The following is a 26,465-nucleotide window of genomic DNA, read 5'->3' as shown; positions in this document are numbered from 1 at the left end:
GGGAAAGCACATAACCTTCTCTAAACTGCATTTTATTATTTAGGATCTTAAAAGTCTACTCTGTGGAGAATTGAGAGTCCTGTCTGGCCCTTATCATAATTTGAAATCTTATATTTAACTGTGAGCTTATTTAATGTGTGTTTCCTCTCTCAGCCTGTACATCCATGAGGACAAGACCCAGGTCTACTTTAGTTACTGCTGTAGGTCTAGGGCAATAGAGTCCCTCAAAAACGGGTTTAATACTGAATGAGGGAAACCTAGTAGAGCCCCTAATATTTAGTCCTTCCCATCCCCAGCAAACATACAGCTTTGGGAATTACTCTTAAAATTAGAGAACAGGGAACTTTTCTGTATTCCCCACTATCCTTCCCACTCAATTTCCCCTCTACCGTAATCTGGTTATAATAAATGTACTTCTACTAATGTGCTTATCACATTGCACTGTAGTAGACTGCACCAAAAAGAAATGAATTCTTTATCTGTGTGCCCATAATCTCTGGCAATGCCAGGTGATTTCCTTCCATTTTACTTTCCAACCACCATCAGGAAACGGTTTATAAAAAATGACATATTTAAGCTCAGAATACAAGGAGGTATTGGATGGCATAAAAGAGACATTTTATGGAATCAAATAAAGCCAATAATATAACAAACAAAATAAATCACCTTTTTCTAGTTACAAATTACTGGAATTAAAAAATTGTAAAGTTAGTATCTCCCAAAAGCACAATCCATACATTTAATCAGAATAAATCACTGAGTCTAGTATTTACATGAAATACTTTTTACTATTTCACATAAAATAATCCTTTCACAATCTTTTCAGTAAAAAGCCAGAAAGAAATACATACATGATGGTGTTAATGCCTGAGAGTTGCTGAAACATTTGTAGTCCACAACCCACAATTAAGGCTCGGCGAGTTGGGGGATAACTCAGCATTCTGCAGATCACAGGTCCAGCTTTTTTAAGAAAGAAAGAAAAAAAGAATATATCTATTATTTTTAGCTCTCATAGTAATCATTCCCAATAGGACAAAATTTCCCAAATATTCATGAAATCAACATGACTGGGCATTTTAAATCAAAACAACTCCATTGTTACAGAAATCTGGGTACAATATTTTATTTTGCAAACAGATAGTTTTTTTTTTTTTTTTTTTTTTTTTTAGTTTGAACTGTAAAAGTGACAAGAGAGAATTTAAGTTTAAGCAAGTTATGGGTACTAGAAAACCTATATAACTAAAACTGTCAAATTAGTCTTCCTTAAAGCCCTACAAGCTCTAGTGATTAACTACTTTCTTTGTTCTACAACTTTCTTGTCAATTAAGTATTATTTAAAATCCATCCATGTGGGACTACTTAAAAGTCACTGGCAAAATTGCTTTAATCAACTGTAAGAAAAGCATTCATTAAAAACTATTCAACAAAGAACAAAATTCATATTATGTTAATAAAGTTACAGAATTTGGGCATGATGTCAGTCTTGGTTACAGCTACAATGGAGATTATTAATAAAAGTTGCCAAAAAGTTAATAAAACAATACCTATTATCTATAGGAGTGTGTGTGTGTGTGTGTGTGTGTGTGTGTGTGTGTGTGTGTATTTCTACATTTTGAATAGTCCCCTAAGAGGCAATCAATGATTATTTTAAAATACAAATGAACTTTCAAAATGGCAGAGATACCTTGGTCTTTATTTGAACTCTGGATCAATTCTGGAAAGCTGTAGATCTGAACCACTGAGTCCTTAAGTAGTTTGACTAACCTTATTGATGCCTGTTGTCAGGGCATGATTACTAAAAGTGGCCCCTCCAGCCTCATAAGTGTTCCAGTTACAATGTCACCTTAGCTTTAAGAGGCATTCTACATGGTGTCCTTATGGAGCTAGAGTTGACTCCCAGGACCTACGGTATTTCTGCTGTTAGAAGAGATGGCCTGGGATCACTGCGATGGTAATTGTTTAATTAGAGTCCAAGTTTTGTTAATGAACCCTAAACCAAGTCTGGTAAATTAAAATCCAAAGAAGTCTAACTATTTCAGGATCTTTTGAAAATCTAATATTCAAGTTCACAAAGATGGAATAAAATATGTATGTTGTCTCAGCAATAAAAGTTAGTATGAGATGTCAAGCCAGGGCATTAATTAGAACGAAATATTATAGGGGTGAGAATATTCTATTCCTACATGGATATGAGTATAATCATAAAACTTGAGTTATTGCAAATGATTTTGTTTCTAAATGGCAAGAGAGGGCATAGATTAATTTAGAGAAGTGTTGATGGTCATTCAAAGCTAAATGTAGTGACGATCCATTTAGAAAGCAGACTGAGGGTATTATAAAAGTCAAACTGCCTTAGATTTGAGCAAAGGAGTATTAAAGCCTAATATATCAGAAAGATTGTGTGAAACAGGTGGATTTTGAGAGTTTGATTGTAACAATGCTGACATATATCTGGATCAGCTGCCTGAAAGACAGACACACTCATCTGCAAATACAGATACCTGCAAGTGAGCCACAAAATAAGCAAGGCACTACCTTTTTCCATTAATCAAAACTTTCAGATAAAAATAATATCATTTACCTTGTATACCACGATTTTTTTTGAAATGACAACAAAACAAAAACAAACAAAAGTCCTTTCTCAGATGAGAAATTCATCTTTCCTAATGCAAGAAGTCTATTATAATCTTTGGAGAGATGCATCTACTTTCACTATTAAAGTGTTTCATAATTTGATGGTCAGGCTAGGTAATAATGATTTTGGAGGACAGAAATACAGAACATTATTACAAATTAGGACAAAAGTTTGACTTGCCATAAAAATAAGAGATAAGCTATTGTAGAAACATCACATATTTCCTAGTTTTAAAAAATCTGGATTTTATATTTTCTCCTGATTTGGATTTCCTGTTAAAAATAAATGATGGTAGTTCCTTTATTAGACTGGATTTTTTAATGGATAAATTTTGGTCCCAGCAGCTGCACATCTGATTATGCATAAACAGAATTAAAGAATTTCCTTTCATTAAAATTATAAACCTAGCTTTTTAGGCAGTAAAACTTCCTTTACAAATGAAAACCATCATTAATCTTTATATCACAGAATCTATGAGGCAAAAGAAAAAAATCAAGTATATTAATTGGCTGAATGTTCATCAGTGAACATTTAAAATGTCATGCTCTACTTAAAACATTTATTTTGCTTTTGGAATTAAAAATGTTTTGTAACTATCACAAGAACAGAAAACCAAACACCGCATGTTCTCACTCATAGGTGGGAACTGAACAATGAGATCACTTGGACTCGGGAAGGGGAACATCACGCACTGGGGCCTATCATGGGGAGGGGGGAGGGGGGAGGAGGGAGGGATTGCATTGGGGAGTTATACATGATATAAATGATGAATTGATGGGTGCTGACGAGTTGATGGGTGCAGCACACCAACATGGCATAAGTATACATATGTAACAAACCTGCACGTTATGCACATGTACCCTAGAACTTAAAGTATAATTAAAAAAAAAAAAAAAGACAGAGAAAAATGTTTTGTGCATACAAACATTTCACATTTAATTTTATATCAAATGTTTATCTTTCAAACACAGAAATTCTCACATTATAAAAACTAAAACCTTTAACCAACTAGATTAGAAATAAAAGACCTAAAATACAACACATAGTAAAGAAGCAGATTCAAGATCCCAAAATGAGCTCATCCCTCTTCCTTCATTCTGAACACCACCTCATACTACCAAGTTGCTAAGTAACTTGCACAAGGTTGTCCAGGTGGCAGAGGCTCCGGCAGCAGGGATGAAAAAGACAGTCCCATAAGGGCAGCCACTTTTGTGAATTGGTTGTCTGTGAGTTGAAAAGATGCAGTTCAGGATACAGGGATGCCAAGGGAGCTAGAGTTCAGATGGCACAGGACCAGGGAGGATAGATTCAGAGAGGGAGGAAGAGAACTCTGGAGATCTTCAGAATTTCCCTTGAGTATTCAGATGAGTGCTGATCAATGGAGGTGTGTGAGGAAACAACCCAAGACAGGGACAAGAGCTACTGGAGAGGATTAGAGAAATCAATTCCAGGAGCTCATACAGGGCTGGGGATAGTGCCTGTTCCTACCAACCAGAGTGAAAAATCTGAAGCATAAGAAAGAGTATACAGAAGGGATATACCTTAGTAATGGTGTAAGTTTAGTCCTAGATTAAACATTACTTGAATGTCATCTAAAACAGCATAAAAGCAAGACTCAACTGCTTTTAAGCAGCTTAATGATTTTGTTCTGGGATACCGCAGAACAAAACTCAACAACGAGATTAAAATTTTATAATTTGGACATACAATAAAAAATAACCAGGCATGCACAAAGACAGGAAAATACAATCTGTAAAGATAAAGGAATCAATTCTTCAAGAGAATATAACAATCCTAAACATGTATGCATTTACTAAGAGCTTCAAAATATTAATACTTGAAAGAAAAACTGACACAACAGCAAAGGGAAATTGAAAAACCCACAACTGTACTCTCATATTTCATCACTCTCAGTAACTGATAGAACAAGTAGCCTGAAAATCACCAAGGATATAGAAGACTCCAACAACACTATCAACAAACTTGACCTAATAAATGACATTTAAACCACATTCCACAAAATAAGAGCAGGAAACACGCATCCTTAAATTGTATGGTCAATGTCTTAGAATATTTACCTGAGGTAGATTTTATTCTGAGCTCTAAACCAGTCTCAACTAATTTTAAAAGAATTCAAGTCATACTAAGAATATCCTGATCATAATGAAATTAATATAGAAATCAGTAACTGAAAGACGACTGGAAAACATCCCCCAAGTTGGAAACTAAATAACACATTTCTATGAAAATTAGTAAGAATATAAAGTTGAAAGAATCTAAAAATCTAAACACATAGCCTATAAAAATTTGTGGAGTGGAGCTAAAGTAGAACAGGTAAAATTACTGCAAGAAACCTCTTAGGATACCTTCAACCTTCAGAAACCAGAAAAAGACAGACAAATGAAACCCAAAGTATGCACATGCTAAAAGTAATACTCCAGATCCAAATGGAAATCCATGAAACAGAAAAGAAGATAGTTGAGAAAAATCCATAAAACCAAAAGTGTTTTTTGTAAAGACCAATAAAATTGATAAGCTTCATGCCAAACTATGGTAGGCTAAATAAGCGTCCCTCAAAACATATTCACATCCTAATCCCTGAAACCTGTATTATTTTAGATGTCAAAAATAAACTTTGTAGATATAATTAAGTTAAAAATTTTGAGATCAAGACAATCCTAGATTATCCAGGTTGTCCCTAAATGCAATCACATGTATCCTTATCAGGCGAAGGCTGAGGAAGATTCAAGACAAAAGTGAAGAAGACAAATGCGGTGACTGGACCTATGCAGCCAAAAGCCAAGGAATGATGGGTGCCCCCAGAAGCTGGAAAAAGGAAGGAAGAGGTTGTCCTCTAGGGACTCTGGAGGAGGTATGGGACAGGAGTGGACACCTGGCCATCACAACTGTGAGAAAATAAATGTCTATTGCTTTAAGCTACCAAATTTGTAGTAATCTGTTACAGTAACCACAGAAAACGAATGCACAGACTATCCAGGAAAAAGCCAGAAACAGAAATGACCAATATTAGGAGTAAATGAGGTGAACTCAGGACAGATATTAAAATAAGAGTATCATGAACAACTTTATGCCATTAAATGCAACATCTTCAATGCAACAGACAAATTCCCTAAAAGATACAACTTCCAAATTCACTCAAGAAGAAATAGCCTGAGTAGGCAGCCCTATAAGCTATTAAAAATACTGAATTTGTTTAAAATGTTCCCCCAAAGAAAACTCCAAGTCCGAATAACTTGACAGAAAGCAGATCAATGGTTGCCTGTGAAGGGAGGAATTACAAAGGGGCACCAAGGGAAGTTTTTGGGGAGGCAGCAATATGTTCACTTTCATGGTAGTGGCAGTGGTTTCATGGTGTTCACATATGCCAATGTCTAAAATTATATGCTTTAAATACATGCTTTTTATTGTATATAAGTTATTCCTCAATAGAGCTGCTAAAAATTAACAACAAAAATAAGAAAAAGCTTCACCAATAATCTAGACTCTAGATGTCAGGAAGGCTGACATGGTGAACTGGATGATAAGAAAAAAAATTCAATATTCAAAGAGCATGATATTCCCTTAAGAACATGAAGGGGTTATTAGAAGCAACAGTATTTGATCAAACTGGAGTAATGAAGTCTGCTGTGAGACTGCTGAAAGAGAACTGCCAATGATGCAGCCCCCTTAACATCTCTTCAAGGTTTTCCTTGCTCTTATTCTTCCCTTTCTTTTTGTTTTATTTATGAATTTTACCTTGTATTAGTATTAAATAAAAGTTAAGGAGGAAAAAAATGGAACACTTTGTGACTAATGGATTACAAGATGCAAACTGTAGGAGGTTTCCCCATTGCTGACAAAGTAAAGCTGCCTCTGTGGAGAAAGCAGGGGCCTCACTGGGAACAAGATAATCACCACTCAGCTTCAAATATTATTCTCCCCACTCCTCAATGTAGGGCCCTATAATTGGGCTATAATCAAGCACAGCAAGATCCCCCAACACCACGGTCCTTTCCTGAATGCAACCAGAGGAGGCCATTCTCACACAATCACCAAGAGTATCAAGCATCTGCTCAAATCTCAATGAATTATCTAATACTTCAATAACTCTTCTTGCCTTATGAACAATTTCCTATCATCATCAGAGTCCTGTGAAGTCAGAGAGAGCACGTGTTGCTACCCCCATCTTACAAAAGAGGAAACTAAATGCAGAGGGATTCGATAACTCTTTCAAGGTCACAAACTAGTTAAGTGTTTAGAGACAGAACTTGGGCCGACATCTTGTTCATGCCACAAATGCCAAGATATTTTGTATGTCCACTTAAATAAGCTGATTTTTCTTAGCATAAAAAATCAACAACTTATGAACAGTAGGAGTAACACAAAACAAAACTAAAACACTTCCAAGCTATAGTAAGAAACATACTCTGTGCTCCTTACGACTGCAATTCCTCCACTTCATTTTCTTCATCGTTTTCATGGTCCCACCTGCCACTATATCCAGCCTCAGTTCTAGAGGTATCTACTTGAAGCCACTCATTTCAGCCTACCTCTTTCTCCATTTCCACATCCAGGGAGTTGAGCATTGTTTTAGAATAATTACAAAAATGAGCCATACTCATTTTAGGACAAATTCAGCATGTCAGGTCCTGCGTGCTGTCAGGGGAGCCTTTCACTCATCTCTAACTGGCTCCCAATCATGTTCTCACAACATTCATTTTAAGCATTCCTCCTCCTTGGACTTCCATTGATTTCTCCTTTCTCTCTCGCCAAGAATCCCCTAGTTCCTTCTCATACCTGAAGCACTTCCCATGAACTTACTCCATGCTAGGGACAGAAACGTGAGAAGGCCCAGTCCTTGAGGAGCTCATAATACCGGGATGGGGTCATCGACCAAAATAAAACACGTTACGCCACAATGGCGTTAAGTGCTCCAATGGAGGTACATAAACAGTATTATGAGATTAAGGCATAAGGAAGGACCCACAAGAAGTACACCACTCAGGTACATACAAAACAGAAGTCCTCATTTCTCACCCCAAACTTGTTCTTTACCCCGTGTTATCTAATTTCAAAGTAAATCAAGATTCATGGCTTTTGAGTGCTCCTTCTCTCTTCGTATATCCTGAATCTAATACATTGCTAAGTTTTCATCAGAATTAATGTATGTGTGCCTAACTTCTTTCCATAAAACATTGGAAAGATTTCTTCTGTTCTGCACCTGCACCTCTCTGCCTTTCCACTGCCTGGTTGTCTGGCATCCCTCTCCCAGAGGACAGTGCACGGCTGTGGAAAGTGTTCACACAGACCAGTGTTAACATACCACCCTACCATGTAGCCACTGTGAGATTCTGTAAGTCTCCATTCAGTAAAATGGACTTAAGAGTAATACTCTCCATTTGAGGATTAGAGGTAATAAGCTTCTTGGCACATACTACTTATGTGTTCAATAAAAAGCCTAATATGTGGTCTCAACATCCCCAGTCTCTACCAAATCCAATCCATCATGCTTCCACATTGCTGCCACCTGTCGGCTAAAGTACTCCACTGAACCCTCCACTTACCTGTTCAAAACCATTGATAACAGAACCATCAGGGCCTATTTCATGAAGGGGACACTCCTGCCCAGCCTACCTGAGAAGATTTGTTTCATACTACTTCTTCTCCAATAGGCAATGCTTCAGCGATCTTTGGGTAATAGGTTTTACTCAAAGAAGTCCCATATTGTTACAATTTTGTCTCTTAGACAATGTTCCTTCTGCTTGGGATTCCATCCTTGCAATTCTGAAGGACTGGACTAGGCTCTCACTCCTGGGTAATTTGTTTTGTGGACTAGGTCCCTGATCTCTGTTCCATAATGAATTATGATCTCTGTGCTGGATTATGTCAGGTGTGTAGTTCAGGCTTTGCCCATTTTATCATTTTACTTTCCACTGTACTTAGTTCAGGATTGTGTAAATAGAGGCCACTCAGTAAATATTTACTTGATGAATATGAGAAATAAAAGAAGGAAAGAAGAGAAAAAAAGAGAAATACCAGAGCAAGTATGGGTACTGAGAACTCAAGGATGAAGCAATTTGAGTACACTCCAAGTTGCTAAACAATGTTGTGATTAATTATAAACTACCACTAAGATCCTGAGCACACCCATGCTGTTTTCCTCTTCAATATGCAGCAGATGCTGTTTGTGATTACACGCTGGTGCTTGGCACATGTTTTGTCTGAAAGAATGGACTGCTGCTATTGATAAATTCAACCCCATGTGGTTCAATCATTCCTTCACTGTCTGGCATTTATGCCAATACATTCTGAAATCCTCCAAGACAAACAATTTGCCAAGATGTTGTGATGGGCCAGTTGTCTATAGATGTGTGCTTGTAAGCTGATCATGGTACATTAGGGCCAGTATGCAACGACTGTGTTAATCTAGTCATTATTATTCCAGGTTGCTAAAGTAAAGATTTTTATCTACTTAGAAGAGGAGATGATTACAGGTCTTAATACCTACTAAAATACTGTTTTCAAAAACCAATTTCTGTTACTATCAAGAATTCTTTCTAAATTCTAAGATATTTTCTCTGTTAAAAGTATCTACATAAATGAAGCAGACATAAAATGCATTCCTCAGCGATTCTCAACTAAAGGAATTTCAGACTTCTTAACAGTCATGGGAGTGTGATATGTTGCTGAGGAAAAACTTACGAAGAATTACTGTTCTAGAAAACTTTTATTTAAAAAGGGGAAGTATCCTTTCTAAATAAATAATTTTCTTTTTTTTTTTTTTTAATTTTAAGTTCCAGGATACATGCGCAGTACATGCAGGCTTGTTACACAGGTAAATGCATGCCATGGTGGTTTGCTGTACCTATCAACCCATCACCTAGGCATTAAGCCCCAGATGCATTAGCTATTTATCCTGATGCTCTCCCTTCCCCTGACCCCGAGGAAGGCTCCAGTGTGTGTTGTTCCCTTCCCCATGTCCATATAATTTTCTTAAATAGCTATATTGTTAGCACTGTCTATAGACAAAGCCACTTTTAAATGAAAGGACAGACACTCTTGACTGATGGTATTCTGGCAGTATTTTTACAATATGCTGTCATTCTTAGTGATATAATAAAGTTTTCTCACCTACCCAGTATTTCCATAGATATTATATGCAAGGAAAAAAAGATTATATATGACTTGCATCTGCTAAAGACTATAAAACCATACCCACTGTTGAACAGCACAATTACTCCAAATCAGGGAAACTCAGGTTTGATTCTCTCTTGGCTATTTAGAAGCTGTGTGATGTTATGCAGGTTCCTTACCTTCTCTGAGCTACAGGTGTTTTCATAACTAAAGGTGGAAATACATGAGAAGTATATCCCACATTAATTCAACTACTGATGCTATGATTTCATCCATAAGCTCTCTAGTAGAATTTCTCCATAGCTGAATACAATTTCAAAGTTCTACATTAAAAATAGCCAATATATTGTATAGGTTTTCCTTTTCTGTAATCAAATAAACAATTACCCTTCACATTTAAGATTCTACAAAATATTTCAAATAGATTCATTAACATAAAGAATAAATGCATTCTATACTTATAATTTCTTTCTTTCATAGTTAACGCTCCTACACAGACAACTAACAATCCACTAGGGATAAATCAATAAGACCTAGACAACAGGCTACCATAATAAATGACAGTTCTATCAAGTTCAATCAAGATATTTACTGCCAGACTATTCATACAACTACAGATAAATCAGAATTATTCCATTCCCCTGCCTTCATTTTAGACCACATGTAGGTTCCCAAGAATCAAGTATTCTTGAATCTCTATCACATCAGAGCATTTTGAGATGAACTATGTTCCTAAACATTAATCATTTGCTTGGTTAAAGAAACTGTCCATTTGTATAGATATTTAAGTTTTATATGGATATTGAGTAATATTCTATCAGCATGTTCCCTTTTTAGATTCAGACATTCAACAAATAGGTACTAATGAGAATTAAGGTGAAAACCTAACCATGTATAAGTCATGCTATATTTGGCTTTATATATAACAGTAATCATGAATAAAGGTATCAAAAAAATAAAACTCAGCCTGAATTAAATGGCCTATGATCTTATGTTGGGGCAGAGTAACTTTAAAAAAAATTGCAGTTGTCCCCCAGATTCCAGAAGTATGACTACTGTAAACATAAGGGGGTACCTTGAAATGTAACATCTTAAAAGAAAGAGATGATGTTTCTGTCAGCATGATTCTCAGAAAATCATAATTATTCCAAAAATATCCCAGAACTATATATAAAATGAACTGAATATACGAAGCTGTAAATGTATTCTCCAATTTAAAAGTAGTTCTTGTCCCGCCCTCAACTTTCTTTCCCTATTCTTCTATTACCTGTACCACTAAAAAAGGAAAAAGAAAAACCACTGAATTTACATATGAAAAAATACCAGTGGTAGTCATTAAATAAAGAGAGAGTAAAGATGTTCTATAAAAAAGGGTAGTACTAAGTTCTTCAAAATGTAGTAGGAAGTAAAGCATTATGTTCATGGAAGAGAAGAGTTAATTCAAAGTATGGATTTTCCAGTCTCTCATCTTTCACTTAATTATAAAGGTACCATTCCTAAAATAGGTAAGAAGCATAAATGGTTATGGAAGAATGTAAATGTTGTGGGAAAAGGAGGAGGACATATAACCTATCTTCCATTTGTTTAGCTATGCTAGGGCACTTGAGATTTAAAGCTATCTTTACCATGTCATGAATATAACTGACAGAGCCTACAAGGGAGGTGCATACATGAATTTGGTCACCATATGCAAGAAGGTTGGTGCACAGGGTCCTGGAAGTCACAAGGTGAATGCTGGATCTTAGGATCTATTTTTCTCACAAAGACAATCCCATCATATCCTATATCATAGCCTATAAATAAAACAAATCTCTCTTCTTAGGGCTGACATACACACAGGCTATCTTGAGCAATTAAACTCTTTCCATGAAAGCTATGAGAGGCTGCTGAATCTGCTTTCAGTTAGTAAAGAAGGCCAGCCACCTCTGAGAACCTTAGTGGAAAGGCTGATCTACACACTAAGTATGAGTCAAAATCTAGATTTCTATGGGGGAAAAAAAACATTATTAGATAAGCCATTTAGTCTTCTTGTCTTATTTTACAAATTTTCAGAAAAAAATTATCCAATAAAACGATCAGATATAAATGACAAGATACAATATTTTCCAATTAAATACAACTCGAATAACAGAAAAGATGTCAGCTAACTAACACAGTTTCATTTATTCCTGAAAAATCTGTTGAGCACCATAATACCAAAACAATCCCTTTAATTTTCTTTGCCCCAAAACATTTTATGGCCTAAAGCAGTTGGTAACTAAACACTCCCTTATGAGATCAATACCAAAAATGAATTAATATTGAAAAGCAAGTTTATGGACTTTAAGCTGAAACATTAGTTTTAATTTTACAATGCTATTGGATTTCTATGAAGAATTGATCTTTTTATTGCAGAAAACATTTTAAGGTTTTCTGTTAAAGACTCATCTTGTTACATTTAGCAAAACTGAAGAGTACAAAATGAGATAACACAGTGAAAGAGCCTTAGTAATCTGAATAGGTTCAAATGACTTTTAAAAACTACTTACAAACCTGACTTAGAATAAAGTAATCTAATTTATGTACCAAGAAACAAAAATTACACTTCAAAAACAAATTTTACGTATTTCTACTTTTATATCCAGTGATATACACCAGCGAGAGGCCTTGCTTTGTAAAAGACAATGTTTAGGTTTATTCATGTATTATAAAGATTAGTTCAGAAATATCAGTGACCTTTTAGGGTAAGTACAATTTTCAGAGTTTTTGGCCTATGAGGGTAATTTCCTTCAGGATCACAACTGTATTTGATTTGAAGGCAAACCTACGATATATCACTATGTCTGAAACACAATCACTGAACCAAATCCAATGAAATACTGCTACATTAAAAGGAATGCAAAGGAAAACAAAAGCTCTTAAAGAACATTTAGGAATGATTAACATTATTAATTTTAGGCACTGGCATATCTCTGAGTGCTCAGATTTAAACAAAACTTGGACATGAGAGATCTGCTAGCATAACACTACACCTATGGAAAGCAGGGCTTGACTGTCCACAAGGAGGTCATTAAAATCTTTTTCTCTCATATATATATATATATATGATATGATATACACACACATATATAAATATAAAATATGTATGCATGTGTATGTAGAAATGTGTGTATATATATACAGAGAGAGAGAGATAAGAGAGGTGTGGTATGTGTGTGCAGAGAGAGACAGAGAAGTGTGTATATGTATAAATATATAAATACAGAGTGAGAGAGAAAGGTTTTATAGTTACAATGATCACCATTACAGAATCTTTTTATTACATGTAGACCTTTAATTCCTGAATCCCCTTTTCTGCCCTTCTCCACCCCTATTTTGGTAAGCGAAGTGAGGTACCACTGAATATATAAATACATTTGTTCTAAAGTCCTGCAACAATTCTGTTCCTTCTTCCATGTTTTTAATTCACAGACACATGCCCACAAAGCAAAATGTTCTGGAAAACTGGCTGAATTTCAATAGAGAACGATTAACAGCAGGAAACCATGGAAGTGAGTTCCACATGTTCTGCTCTAGAAATTTTACAATAGAAATCAGAAAAAAATAATATTGGTATTCGATTAGCACATCCAACAGACAGAAAATATTTGCATCCAGTGACTGCTAGTCTGAGAAGAAATACGCATGAAAAGCACTTCTATTGATCAGCCCTTAAGCATTCCCCTAAATCCATTCTGATGGCCATAGCACTGGATAGATTTTAAGGCTACTTTTATGTGTTTTACTACTGTGTATAAGGACTGGGCAAGGAGAATTCGAAAGACACGTCTCCAGATACCTTTGTTTTAAATGTCTGTGTGTATCTAACCTTATTTTCCTTGGCATTTTGCTTTTAACTTGTGATTGTTTTTCATTAGGCTGATTCTTCCAATCGTCAAACATGACACAAACCATAATTCTACTTGATATGGCTTGAGATGCTCTTCTAGATAAATATGGCTCTCTAGGGATGAGGTCAGTATTTGAAAATCTACATATGGCTATTTTATTTTGAGGCATGTCTGCAGTTACCATATGGTCAGTGGCAATCTGTGAAGGGAGTCAGGATGTGTCTATTTAAAATACTGACTGGAATTTGAGTTTCTACTTAGAAATTGCTTTGATCTAGCTACTTTTTCTGAATGCTAAGTCTTATTTTGTCTTTTAAAAATGCAATCTTCCCACTATACTGCAAAACTCAACTGTAAAATAAAACTTCTTTCCACATATTTTCATTGATTATATGTTATGCATATATAAAAAGTCTAGCATTATATTCATTAGCAAGATGTAGACAGGATCCTAGTCTTGCTATTCAACTTATTGATGACTTATTTATGCTATATTTTAGCATGGCTCAAGATCACTGGAATGTACAATTTAGGCAGAAGTGAAGCAATGTCTAGCTGAATGCCTCTCAGGGATATCTTGTACTCTTAGATCTCTTAAGACACCAAGATTCTATGACTCTATTGAATGAAACTATTTTAGTAACATTTACATTAAAAATATATGACTCCTTATGTAAAATATAGCCATGACGTAACTGCTGTGTAGGAGTATAACCAACCAAGTGTTCTATTTGAGTGAAGTATGTGGCTATTATAAATTATTCCCATTCATTATTCATCAAGTTTCTATAAATGTTTTAGGAAAACAGTGAAGAACCATTTTCCTAGCACTTTTCTAAAAAGTACTACTCATAAATACTCTACTTAGCCTATTGGTATAAAGCTCATTTACTTCATTGTCATATATATCCATTTGGCCTTTTAATGAAAGGAGGGAAGGAGAAGAGAAAGAAACACATCTGTGGGAGTTGGATGGTGTAAAGGAAGCAAGGCAAGCTAAATTATTTCTAAGAAAGCAAAGAACTGACATATTTAAAGGCAGAAAATGGTATCTACATAATCTCAAAAAGGTATGTTCTAAGCACGGTATTTTGACCTGAAGAGTCATGACTTAAACAGATTCCCTATCCACACATAATTTCACCTCACTTGGCAAATTACCTCAAAAATCTTGAACCACTTCAGAAGCCATCCAATACAAATAGCTTTCCTCCTGTATTAGTCTATTCTCATATTGCTAATAAAGACATACCTGAGACTGGGTAATTTCTAAAGGAAAGAGGTTTAATTGACTCACCATTCAGCATGGCTTGGGAGGCCTCAGGAAACTGAGGCAGACGGGAAAGCAAACATGTCCTTCTTAACATGGTGGCAGCAAGGCGATATGCAGAGTGAAGGGTGGGGTGGGGTAGTGCGGGGCAGCCCCTTATTAAACCATCAGAGCTCGTGAAAACTCACTATCAGGAGAACAACATGGAGGTAACTGCCTCCATGATTCAATTACTTCCTACTGCGTCCCTCGCATGGGGATTATGGGAACTACAATTCAGGATGAGATTTGGATGGAGACAGCCAAACCACATCACCTCCTTTCCAACACAAAGTTTCTCGGTATTTCTGCTTGTCTTTTCCTTGTAGCTCAGCAAAAATAGTGATTCTTTCTTCTCTGAACCCCATCTATGTTGAGCATCTTAGGTCTCCCTCCTCTGGAATCTTGAACACTATTATTCCCCTTCCTTGCCTGTCAATCAATCCCTCTATCCCAAGTCTACCAACCTACAATTCTGTCACCTCTACACTCCTTGAAAGAAGAGGTCTATATACACTTTCCCATTTCTGACACTTTACTTTCTAAGCCTGCCCTTTCTCATTCTATTGAAACTCCTCTCAAAAAGTCATTAATTAAACTCGAATTGATAATACCAACAGTGAAGTGGTCTCTTTACATTTCATATCCTTGGCTGATTGTTTTTTAAAACACTCATTGATACCTTCGCCTTTTCTGACACTACAGAATTTTGTTCCTCCTCTAACATTTCTTCCATTTCAGCAATCTTTATGGGATTCTTCTCTTCTGCTACCCTTAATGCAGGCCATCTCCAAGATTTTACCCCAAGTCCTTAGGTAATTCCCCTATGGCCTGTCTCTTTTACTTCCAAAATTCAATCTTTTGGTTTTAAAAAACAGACAAAACATACATACACACACACACACACACACACACACACACACACACACACACACAATTTTCATCTCTAATTCTGATCTTTTTCTTGATCACCAAAATAATATAAGGGTCCTGATGCTTCAAGAAGTAACTTTCTAAGTCACATTATTACATTGGCTATCAATACTTTCACCACTCACACTGGGTATGCCCTATAGGAAAACTCATGTAAAAAAACTACACAGATGCCAGTGCAAGTATTTTTTCCCTTGAGTGACTCTTTTTTCCCCCTTGGGAACAATAAGAATCATGTAACTGACTGCATTTTTCTTTCCAGTATGGCTGATAAGAAACTCAGAATCAAATATGCAACAAATCTTTACCAAGTGTTTATGCCTTTACGGCCAATAATATCTATTTTAGCTCTCCCCCTAGTGTTGATTTTCTCTTCTAATTCTTAACTTCCCATGTTATTATGTTTCTATTTTTATTTAGTTCCTATTTTATAATTTACATTTATTTACATTTTGAATGTATCTTCCATAAGTTTCCTAAAATCATTTTGGGAATAAGACAAAATACAACCCAATAAACAATGTAGAACAGCTACACGTACGCAACAAATTCAAGATCAAAGTCACTGAATCACTCGTAATTATGCAACTGTTTATTCCCATAGTTTAGCTTACTGTAAGTGCTCAATGATTACTGAACTAAATAAAAAATATAATTTGTTTTTTAAAAATATTTCCTTTAGATGTTTTTCACCTAATAAGCATTTATTTCTATTAAGGTATAACACTAAAAAATAATTTGAAATATTACCTTTCCTGTCAAAAAGTACAAGAAGTTTATTAACCATAAACTGTTTCCATCATTTCAGAATCAGCTCGGGTCATGTCAGCATTTCTGGGTGGATGAAAGGCTCTATAATATAACTTCTTTATGACAGGGAGTAAATTCATAGTGTAGTTCCTTCCTCCCATTACCTTCTGACCCACTCTTTAACAATCCATATAGTTTACATTAGGGGTTTGGAACAACATATATGCCTACAAGAAAAAATAAAAATGTGGCTGGGCACAATGGCTCACGCCCATAATCCCAGCACTTCGGGAGGCTGAAGTGGGCGGATCACCTGAGGTCAGGAGTTCAAGACCAGCCTGGCCAACATAGCAAAACCCCATCTCTATTAAAAATACAAATATTAGCTTGGAATGTTGGTTTGTATCTGTAATCCCAGCTACTCAGGAGGCTGAGGCAAAAGAATCTCTTGAACCCAGGAGGCGGAGGTTGTAGTGAGCTGAGATCACACCACTGCACTCCAGTCTGGGGGATTGGGGAAGGGATTGAGACTCTGTTTAAAAAAGAAGAAAAAAAAAATATATATATATATACACACACACACACACACACAAATATACACACACATAAAAATTGATTTTGCTGCTTTACTTCTTAGACTACCATCTGATAAAACACACCCTTTCAGAGTTGACAGTGAAAAAATGAAGGTATAAAGTAGGCTCCTCATTGGGGATCTTTCATTTACACCTTACGGCTCAGTTGTCATCTCTAAGAATCACACTGCGGCAGGAACACAGGAACAGCACTTATGGCCAAAGTAGGGCAGGGAACATAGCCCACAAAGCAAAACTCTATTGGGAAATGATCTCCCAAGAGCCTGCTGCCCAAGAATGCAGTTTATGCAGATGATGGTTAATTAACATGACTCATCTGTCATACTGCACTTACTAATGACCTCAGTTCTTATTTCACTGAGGAAACAGAAGCAATTAGAAGAAAACTAATTCATCTTCCCACCAAATCTGCAATCTCCCTGTATCTTGGCCCATATCATCTGCCATCCTAAATATGAAAAGATCAACCTCTCTATGTTGGATGTTGATTGTACCCTTTAAGCCTATGGATAACACCACTCCTGTACTAATTATCTCTCCCTCAATCCCAATGTCAGTTACCCCTATCTATTAGATCTTCTTCATCGGCATAGAACATTGATGCAGCATCATCTACAGTAAAATAAAACTGAAAAATCAACCTTTTAAAAAAACCCATATCATTCTCCAGTTCATATCTTATTCTCCTGCCCTGGTTTATAGAAAATCTAATTAAAAGTCTCGGTAACAGGCCAGGTGCAGTGGCTCACACCTGTAATCCCGGCACTTTGGGAGGCCAAGGCAGGTGGATCACCTGAGGTCGGGAGTTCGAGACCAGCCTGATTAACACGGAGAAACCCCATCTCTACTAAAAATACAAAATTAGCCGGGCATGGTGGCACATGCCTGTAATCCCAGAGACTCAGGAGGCTGAGGCAGAAGAATTGCTTGAACCTGGGGGGTGGAGGCTGCGGTGAGCCGAGATCACACCATTGCACTCCAGCCTGGGCAACAAGAGCAAAACTCCACCTCAATCAATCAATCAATGTCTTGCTACCTTTTATTTCCACTTTCTTGCCTCTACTATCTCCTCAACTCCATTCTAAGCAGGATTTCCTCTCCACAAATGGTTGAAATTGTTCTTGTCAAGCTCTCCAACTACCTCCACTAAGCAGATTCAATGATCAAGCCTCTGCCATCTCACCTAAACTAAGGGCAGCATTGGAAATAGTGGCTTTCACCTTCTTGAAACACTCCCTTCACTGGCTTTCAGAAACCACTTTCTCTTGGTTTTACTTCTATTATCACTGGAAGCCTCTGTTCAGTCTCCTTTTCTGGATTCAGCTTTGCTTCCTGGCATCCAAACTTTGGAATGCCCCGGAGCCCAGATTCTTTCTCTTCTTCCCATAGAGGGGTACCTCATGGATCTTTTCCAATCTCATGACTCCCAAATCAACACTGTCATGCCAACCTGTCCTCTGAGCTCCATTGTCACACATCTGACTTCTTATTCCAAATCTGCATTGAAATTTACAACAGATATCTCAAACTGTACTGGCCAAAACAATACTCCAGATTCCTCAGCTACTCACTTCTTCTTCAGCATTCCCCTTTTCATGAAATAAATCCCCATTCACCCAGCTGCTTAAGCAACTAGGGTCATCTTTCCCTCAACACCTGTCTGTTAAATCTATCCACTTAGGCTGCATTTCTTCAGAGCACTTACTGCTATCAGAGGTCAAGGTATGGATGTATTTGTTGTCTTGTTTTTCTCTTTGTAGGTTCTAATTTCCACACATTTGGTTCTAATTTCCATCTGCAGAGTGGTCCATAATTTGTATATTTTTGGAAAGAGTTTTTCTACTTCAAAAATGACCACTGCTTGTGATTCAAGGCACATTTCCATACCATTCTGTCTGATCTTTTCCAGGACCAGAGTTAGTGGAAAAAGCATGTGCTCTGGAATTAGGCATGCTTCAGTTTCTGTCAGAGCTCTGCACTACCATCCCTATCAGCAGCAGTAGCAGCAGCAGCAGCATTATCTTCATCACTGACAATGTATCAGCACTTGCTATTTTCCACAAACTGTGTTAACTTCTTTATATACTTTGTTTAACTCTCACAACAAATATATGAGGTTAGTGTTATCATTCCCGTTTTACAGATGAAGTTTATAGAGATCCCAGAACTGATAACTACTACAGCTAGAACTTAGTCAAGAATCTTACACCAAAGCTCTTCCTCTTGACCAATATATTCATCTGCAATCCCAGTTCAACAGCTTATCCAAAGTCACCACATACATATGAACAGCACAGAGTGGGCGCAGGCCGTATCTGCCCTCAACCCATGTTCTTGCTAACCATCCTGGCTGTTTTCAGTGTCCTCATTTATAAACAGGATGATGACACAAACCAAAATGATGCATGCATACTGCCTGGACAAGGCATACACTCAATAGCTGCTAGCTCCCTTTCCTCGGTTCTGATATTTACAGGTACATGACTGCGTTTTGTTAAAGCATCACAGTGTTTATAAAAGTTTTCTTAGTCCCTGTAGTAGCTACTATCACTTTTGAAGCGCTTCATTGAGACTACAAAATTGTTAAGATATGTTCAAATTATTAAAACACCATATTATATAGCAATTTATACAATTCTAGACAAATGGCATGGGGCAATGATGAGTATCACTGAATACCATTGCCTGTAAACGAATTGAGAAGTTTTACCCTGTGAATTTTGAAATATAATCCTCCTGCTCCCCTTACATGTTTACACCTTACATTTTCCTGTAAGCCTTTTACATAATTTTTCACAGAAAACTTAGAGGCAAAATTCATTTCTATTGCCAACATTTCTTAAATTTTGAATTAATCAAGTGTTTTGTGTTCAGGCACTTTTATGTATTATAAAACTATAGCTAAATTGTACTTTTCCATTCAGAAATCTTAAAGCTCCTATTAGCATCAAAAGGCATGTATTCTTTCTTTTCAATATTTTAATGTCACATGAGCAAATGTTTTTGCTAGATCTGGAAAGGGCTGAATTACTATTCACTATGGTGATGCTTTTAACAAATACCTTCAGTTTAGACAGACAGACATGCAACAGATAGATGTGAAGGACAAATTTCACTTCAGACAAAATGTATACTTACTTTCTGTTAAATCCTAATTTTAAAGCATAATCCTAATTTTAAAAGCACTCCCCACCACCTGACTTACATTTTAGTTTGCTAACTTGCTATGGAATAGGAAGAAAATAATGCCAAAGGAGGGAAGTGAAAAAAAAAATTATCTTCCCTAATAGTAGACCAACTAAGTATTTTAACTACATACATTCTTTTAAGACAATCTAAATTCATACACTCTAAGTTCAGACATTCTGAATTCTCATAAAAATATGTTTATTTTTAAGTAATAAAGTTTATTCAGTGATGACTTAGACAATGCCTAAATTTTTGCCATATTTGTGCCACTAAATTTCTCCATGGCAAGCCCCATTATTTCTAATTAAAGCTTCACATCACCAGCTTATCCTTGGCAGATAAAACAGTTTAGAGACTGCAGCTAAATGTAAGATTTCCCAGAGGGAACTGAAAATAAGTTAGACATATTCAAGTAAGCCACCTGTCTGGAGGAAGATTTATTTATTTGATCAAATAGCTGTCCAAACTTCAGATGACTCATGCACAAAACAGATGTAGCTCTTTAAATGCAACTATTTTTTTTTTCACTTTCTATTAACATGCATCACAAATGGATGGAGCAACTCTAAGGAGCCAAAGGATACAAATATTCAATAATGTATATTTGCTTATGAATCCTGAGTTGTAAATAAGTATCAAACCGTATTCTTAAAGTTGAAGATTCTAAATAGTTATGTGCACTAACAAACAGCAGACTAGGAGTGCTCCATTCTAAGCTAAGTGTCCAAATATAATAACTGCTACAGTGACATCACAATACAGATACTGGAAACACAGAGGAGGCACAATTGTCATATGGTGTCAGCTCTGCTCAGGAGTTCATCTTCTTTTCTTCTAATGGGGCTGAAAACAGCCCGCCCTTAGATAAGCACCTGGGGTACCCATTATGACAGCACTACAGCAAGTTCAAGGACATAGCTGCCCCCATAAACAACATCCAAAATTAGAACAGGCAAGTTACTTAACCTCTCCATATCCCACCATCTTTTTAGTTACTGTCAAATGCAACTCACCATCAGCACCAGGACTCTGTATGGTAGGCTCCAAGATAAATTAGACATGGTCCTTGATGTCAAGAAACACAACAGTACATGGCACTTACCAAAGCAGACAATGGTAAGTGCCATAAGGGTTGACTTCATGACCGCAGTGTTGTGAACAAGAGAGATGTATTCTAGCTGAAGTAGACCATATATGAACACATTTATTAATTCCACGATTCATTTGAAATTAGAATAATTTTCATTAATGTTACCTCTGGTATTTCCCACTTGTAACAATGTTTCGATTTTTAAATCTTCATTTTTTTTAAAGACTGGGGTCTCACTATGTTGCTCAGGTTGGTCTTGAACACCTGACCTCAAGTAATCTTCCTGCTTCAGCCTCCCAAGTATCTTGGGTTACAGGAGCGAAACTGCTGCCCCTGGCTATGTCTCAGTTTTTAATCATCAGTATGTCATTTTCGTGTGTGTGGAGAACCAAACTGACTTTATTACATATTTTATATAAGATCTTTTCATTGTATACCTTCTACCTAACCCAAACCAAAACTTTCAACTCTCTGGACACTTAACATCTCTTGGCACTTTCTGGCCTTATTGTTAAGATACAGAATGAAATCCACCTGTAGAAAAACTCAAGGACGTTGTCTTTCTTTAGCCCTAACCCTAGCATTGCCATCTTATGCAATGCACGGAAATGTTTTCCTAAAAATTCACTTTAAAATATATCAGGAAGGAAAGCATGAAAACAACATATGTACTTGAAGGTAAATGACTGGATTTCATAGAGTTTGACATCTACGGTAACAGATAAAAGGATGAGGGGTTTGGAAAGAGGAAGGTAGGCATGAGTTCATATTTATTCAGTTCCTCCTAGATTCAGGCTCTATATAGATTAATCTGCAGTGCTCCCTAAGAGGTTTGTACTATTAATCCCATCGGGCAGATTAGCAAACAAAGACTCAGAGAGACTCGGTAACTTTTCAAGGATCAAAGAGTTAGTGAGTGGTAAGGTCAATGTTTATCTGACTCCAAAGCCCTCAAAGTTTCTAATGTTCCCACATATCAAACTGTTTCTCTGATCTCTTTCAGCCATTGAATTAGCAACTGAGTTAAACAGAACTTCCTTTGTTGTTGCAGAGATTATTTTGTCTCAGTGTTCACTTTCTCAAGAAGGAAAAGCAGTAGACTGAGCCTCTCTGAAGAGGCACAGTCTTTTCTATTCTCATTACATTAAGAATGGTTATTAAATAATGTGGCTGAAAAAAACACATCAGAATGTATAAATATGTTTCCTTCAAAGTCATCTTGGGAGGGAGGTTACAAAATTATTTCCTTGATGTTGTTACAGCTCAAAATATAACTGAAAATCTTTTAGAAATATCTGCAGAGCCAGTGACACACTCTGAATATCCTCAGTGGTCACAAATCTTCACTCTCTGCTAATCAAGGTGGCTTTTGGTAGTAATCCAGAGGCAAGCATTATTGATAAAATGGCTTATTCAGTTGAGTGAAAGCATTTGAGATCAAAAAGAAGAGATGCCTATAAATTAATGAGCTGTGCCAAGCTGTGGCTCAATTCAGGGTCTTGGCTCACAGTCTTCACCCTTCTCTGGCATTACCAGAGATGCCTTCCCTAAATGCCCATTTCCCTCCTATCTAAACTATTATCTTTATGAAAATTTTTCTTCAGAAGCCTATGTATTTCATGTGTGTGTTTTCATTAATGTCTCCCCCACCACACTGTAAGCTCTGTGAGCTCAGTAACCATGTGGCTTTCTCACTGCAGTATATCTGGCATCTAGAGAGAACTGGTAGAAGTAAGCTTTCAATACATTTTTGTTGAGCCAGTGAATGAAACGTTTTATGACTCAAAAACTGGCTCTCAAGGCAATTCTAATAAAAGTAAAAGTTTTCTGAGCAACAAATAGCAGCATCACAAAAATACAGTAGAAGTTTTCTGAGCAACAAATGGCAGCATCACAAAAATACAGTCCATCTCCCCCAAATGGAAGAATTCTTCTTAACTGGTTAAGAAACCAACGTGTACTTTAGAGTCACACTATCTCTTTAACAAAGTGTTTATAAAATATGATAACAGAGCAACAGTAAGTGCAATCTTCTATAAACAAGGAGTTTAATAAAAGAGAAGGAAATACAAATAAGTTTTTCATTTAACTTTTGTTTTCACACTTAAGTGTAAATTCCTGGTACTAAAACTAGAACACAATATTGTGTAATATACAATACTCAAAGTAAATTTTTAGAAAAGCATTACTACCATTAATTATGATGGTTTAATGCAGAAGTTCTGGATTACTAATATCCGGTGAAGATATTCTATTCCTAATTTCTAAAAACTGCTTTTCTAAAAATAATCAAAGCCATTTACTTCTTCAATGATGTTACTTAAAATGTAGTCAACAGTTTCTCTCAGCTAATTTTTTTTAAGTGGCTAATGTCTCTGTTGATGAAAAATGAAGAATATCCTACAGGGATTCAGAGATTTTTGTCAACATCTTTATGGCTTTGTAAGTAGCAAAACACATAGTCCTTAGATAGATAGCTTTTCACGTGCTCATTAACTGGCAGAGATTTGCTGTCATATCTTTAAAAAGACGAAGAAGCAATATATTGGAGGCCACTGGGGAAATCACCAAGAAGGAAGAATTTGACAATGATTATTCATGCTCCATAAAAGCAAGAGTATCATAACTAGAATACCAAACCCACCACTTTGCTTCTGTTACCCATACTTAAGTTACTTACATGTATTGGGGAGGGATATATGCAAACAATTTTTAACTATAATAATAATACATGGTTAATGTTCACAACCTGGAAAATTACAAAAAATGAAAAACAAAGGGAAACCATCTCTAAACTCACTGTCTCAAGGAAATCATGATTATCACAGTTTTGTCTCTTCCTAGTGCTTTGTTTTCTACTCCTCCTGCTGTTGGTTTCTTGGTGTCAGTTTCTTAGAATTCTTTTAGCTTCCCTTTACTTCTATGCCTATATCTGCCTGTTTCTCTTTCCTAAAATTATTTTATTTGCATTATTTTATGCATATTACCTCTGCTTATTTAATAAAAGTGAAATAAAATTGTTCATAGGAGGTAATAATGGTTAAGAAAAGTATTAAGGAACTGACTAAAATGATTTATTCCCAGTGTGTCTCTAGATAGCTTCTGCTTGAAGTATCAAAAGAGAAATGAAAGGTATAAAAGTGTTCTAGGAGCTAAAAAATAGTTAGGAATTCAGTGCATGGAGAGGTTGTAGACCAGAAGGCTGCTTTCAGGAAAGTATAAAACAATGTACTGATACAGAAAGACACATCTAAAGCTTGAATGCTAAAAGGAAATGTTTACAAAATCCAGCAGTGGTCACATACCTTAGAGTCTGCCCATTAAATGCCAGACTTGAGGTCAGAGGCAGCTTAATCAACAAAAATCAAACTCCAAACTTTTTCTGTTCTCTGCAGTAGGATGGCTCTTTACCTCTTTTCATGTTACCATATCAAACCTCCATCAGTAAGTCATGACACGAAAAATGGAGTAAAGAATTTGTCTTAGGCCATTTCAGCTGCTATAACAGTACCATAAACTGAGGGGCTTATATACAATAAACATTTATTTCTCACCATTCTAGAGGTGTGAAATCCAAGATCAAGGCTCCAGAAGATGTACTGTGCGGTGCAGGCCTGTGTCTTGGTTCAGAGAGCATACCACTGTGTCCTCACATAATGGGAAGGGAGAGATATTTCTCAGGCTTTTAAAATAAAGGCCTGGGCTCCAATCGTGAGAGTTTCACCATGACCTAATCACCTCCCAAAGGCCCCATCTCGGGGTTAGGATTCAATATATGAATTGGGGGGGTAGGGACACAAACTTTTGGACCACAGCAGAATTATTTTCAAAGCATACACATATTCTGGAGATATTGATCCATGCCTGTTTACTACACATTCCCCCACCTCATCGCCACTGATTTACCTGAGCCCTCAATCCATGATGTGCTTCCTGATATCATGAACTAGTGCACTGTTTCTCAAACTATGGAGGAAGGACCAATGTTTTTTTAAGTTCAATCTGTTGCAGATTGACACTTTTGTTAAATACAATGAAATGAATTACTGAAAAAAAAATGAAAAGGGTCACACAAAATACAATTTTGAAAACTAAATTCAATAGACATAAAATTACTATGACTGATTGCTATAAAAGTTTCTATATGCCTACTCTCTATTTCTGCATTTAACTTGTATTTAAGCAGACCAAAAAAAAAAAAAAGAGATTTGTTTTAAATATATCTTAGCAGACAAAAAAAAGAGGGAGGGGGTTTCTGGACAGAAACCAGTCTGCAGATCACATTGATGAAACCAACCAATTTCAAAGAGAACAAATCTCAGGCATGTCTATGGTGCTTGCCAACAGTCTAAGTTGGCATGAAGTTTATTTCCTCGAAGCCAACAAGCCTGGTCTTGGTTAAAGCTGCCATTTGTGCCTAGATTATGACTGTGTACTGAGTTGAGCTATCAAAAGGCATGTTATTTCCTAGAGACATAAGGATATCAGCAATTGAGGGCAAGATTTAAATACCTAGAGATAATAAAAATCTTAAGCTTTGACCATAAACTATAAATTTAACAACCTGGTTTCTCCTTTGGCGGCCTTTAAGCTATAACATTTTGGTTTTAAGAAAAATGGCTTTCCCTGGACAAGGCCTAAGTTAATCATAGTTCCAGTCAATCATATCCAAAGAAAACAAACCTACAGCTTCATACTATGGTGACATTACCATGAATGAAATATTAAAATGCCTAACAAGATGTGGTATCTGCCCCTAAGGATTTTAATGTAGACAGACAAATATGTCAACAAACAATGACAAAATAATGAGGTAAGTGCTGCAACTGACACATATATAAAGATCATGACACATCTATACACTGCTGATTTTCAAATTCCTATCTCCAAATTTGCCCTGTCTCTTGAACCGAAAACTGGCTCACCAACTGTCTATTCAATTTCCTCACCTGGATGTCTA

The 26,465-nt window shown here is 36.3% G+C and overlaps 1 protein-coding gene across 1 annotated transcript in view; it reads right to left on the bottom strand.

Moving 5' to 3' along the window:
• Positions 1–26,465, bottom strand: part of SLC2A13 (solute carrier family 2 member 13) — a 400,273-nt gene that overhangs the window by 221,533 nt on the left and 152,275 nt on the right. The window contains exon 4 of the mRNA XM_010366135.2: positions 852–960. Coding sequence (XP_010364437.1) covers positions 852–960 — 109 coding nt within the window. The remainder of the gene's footprint in view (positions 1–851; positions 961–26,465) is intronic.

This window comes from Rhinopithecus roxellana, chromosome 10 (assembly GCF_007565055.1).
Source record: "Rhinopithecus roxellana isolate Shanxi Qingling chromosome 10, ASM756505v1, whole genome shotgun sequence".
NCBI lineage: Eukaryota > Metazoa > Chordata > Mammalia > Primates > Cercopithecidae > Rhinopithecus > Rhinopithecus roxellana.
Note: the sequence above shows the minus strand (reverse complement) of the source record. Positions and strands in the feature narration are given on the sequence as shown.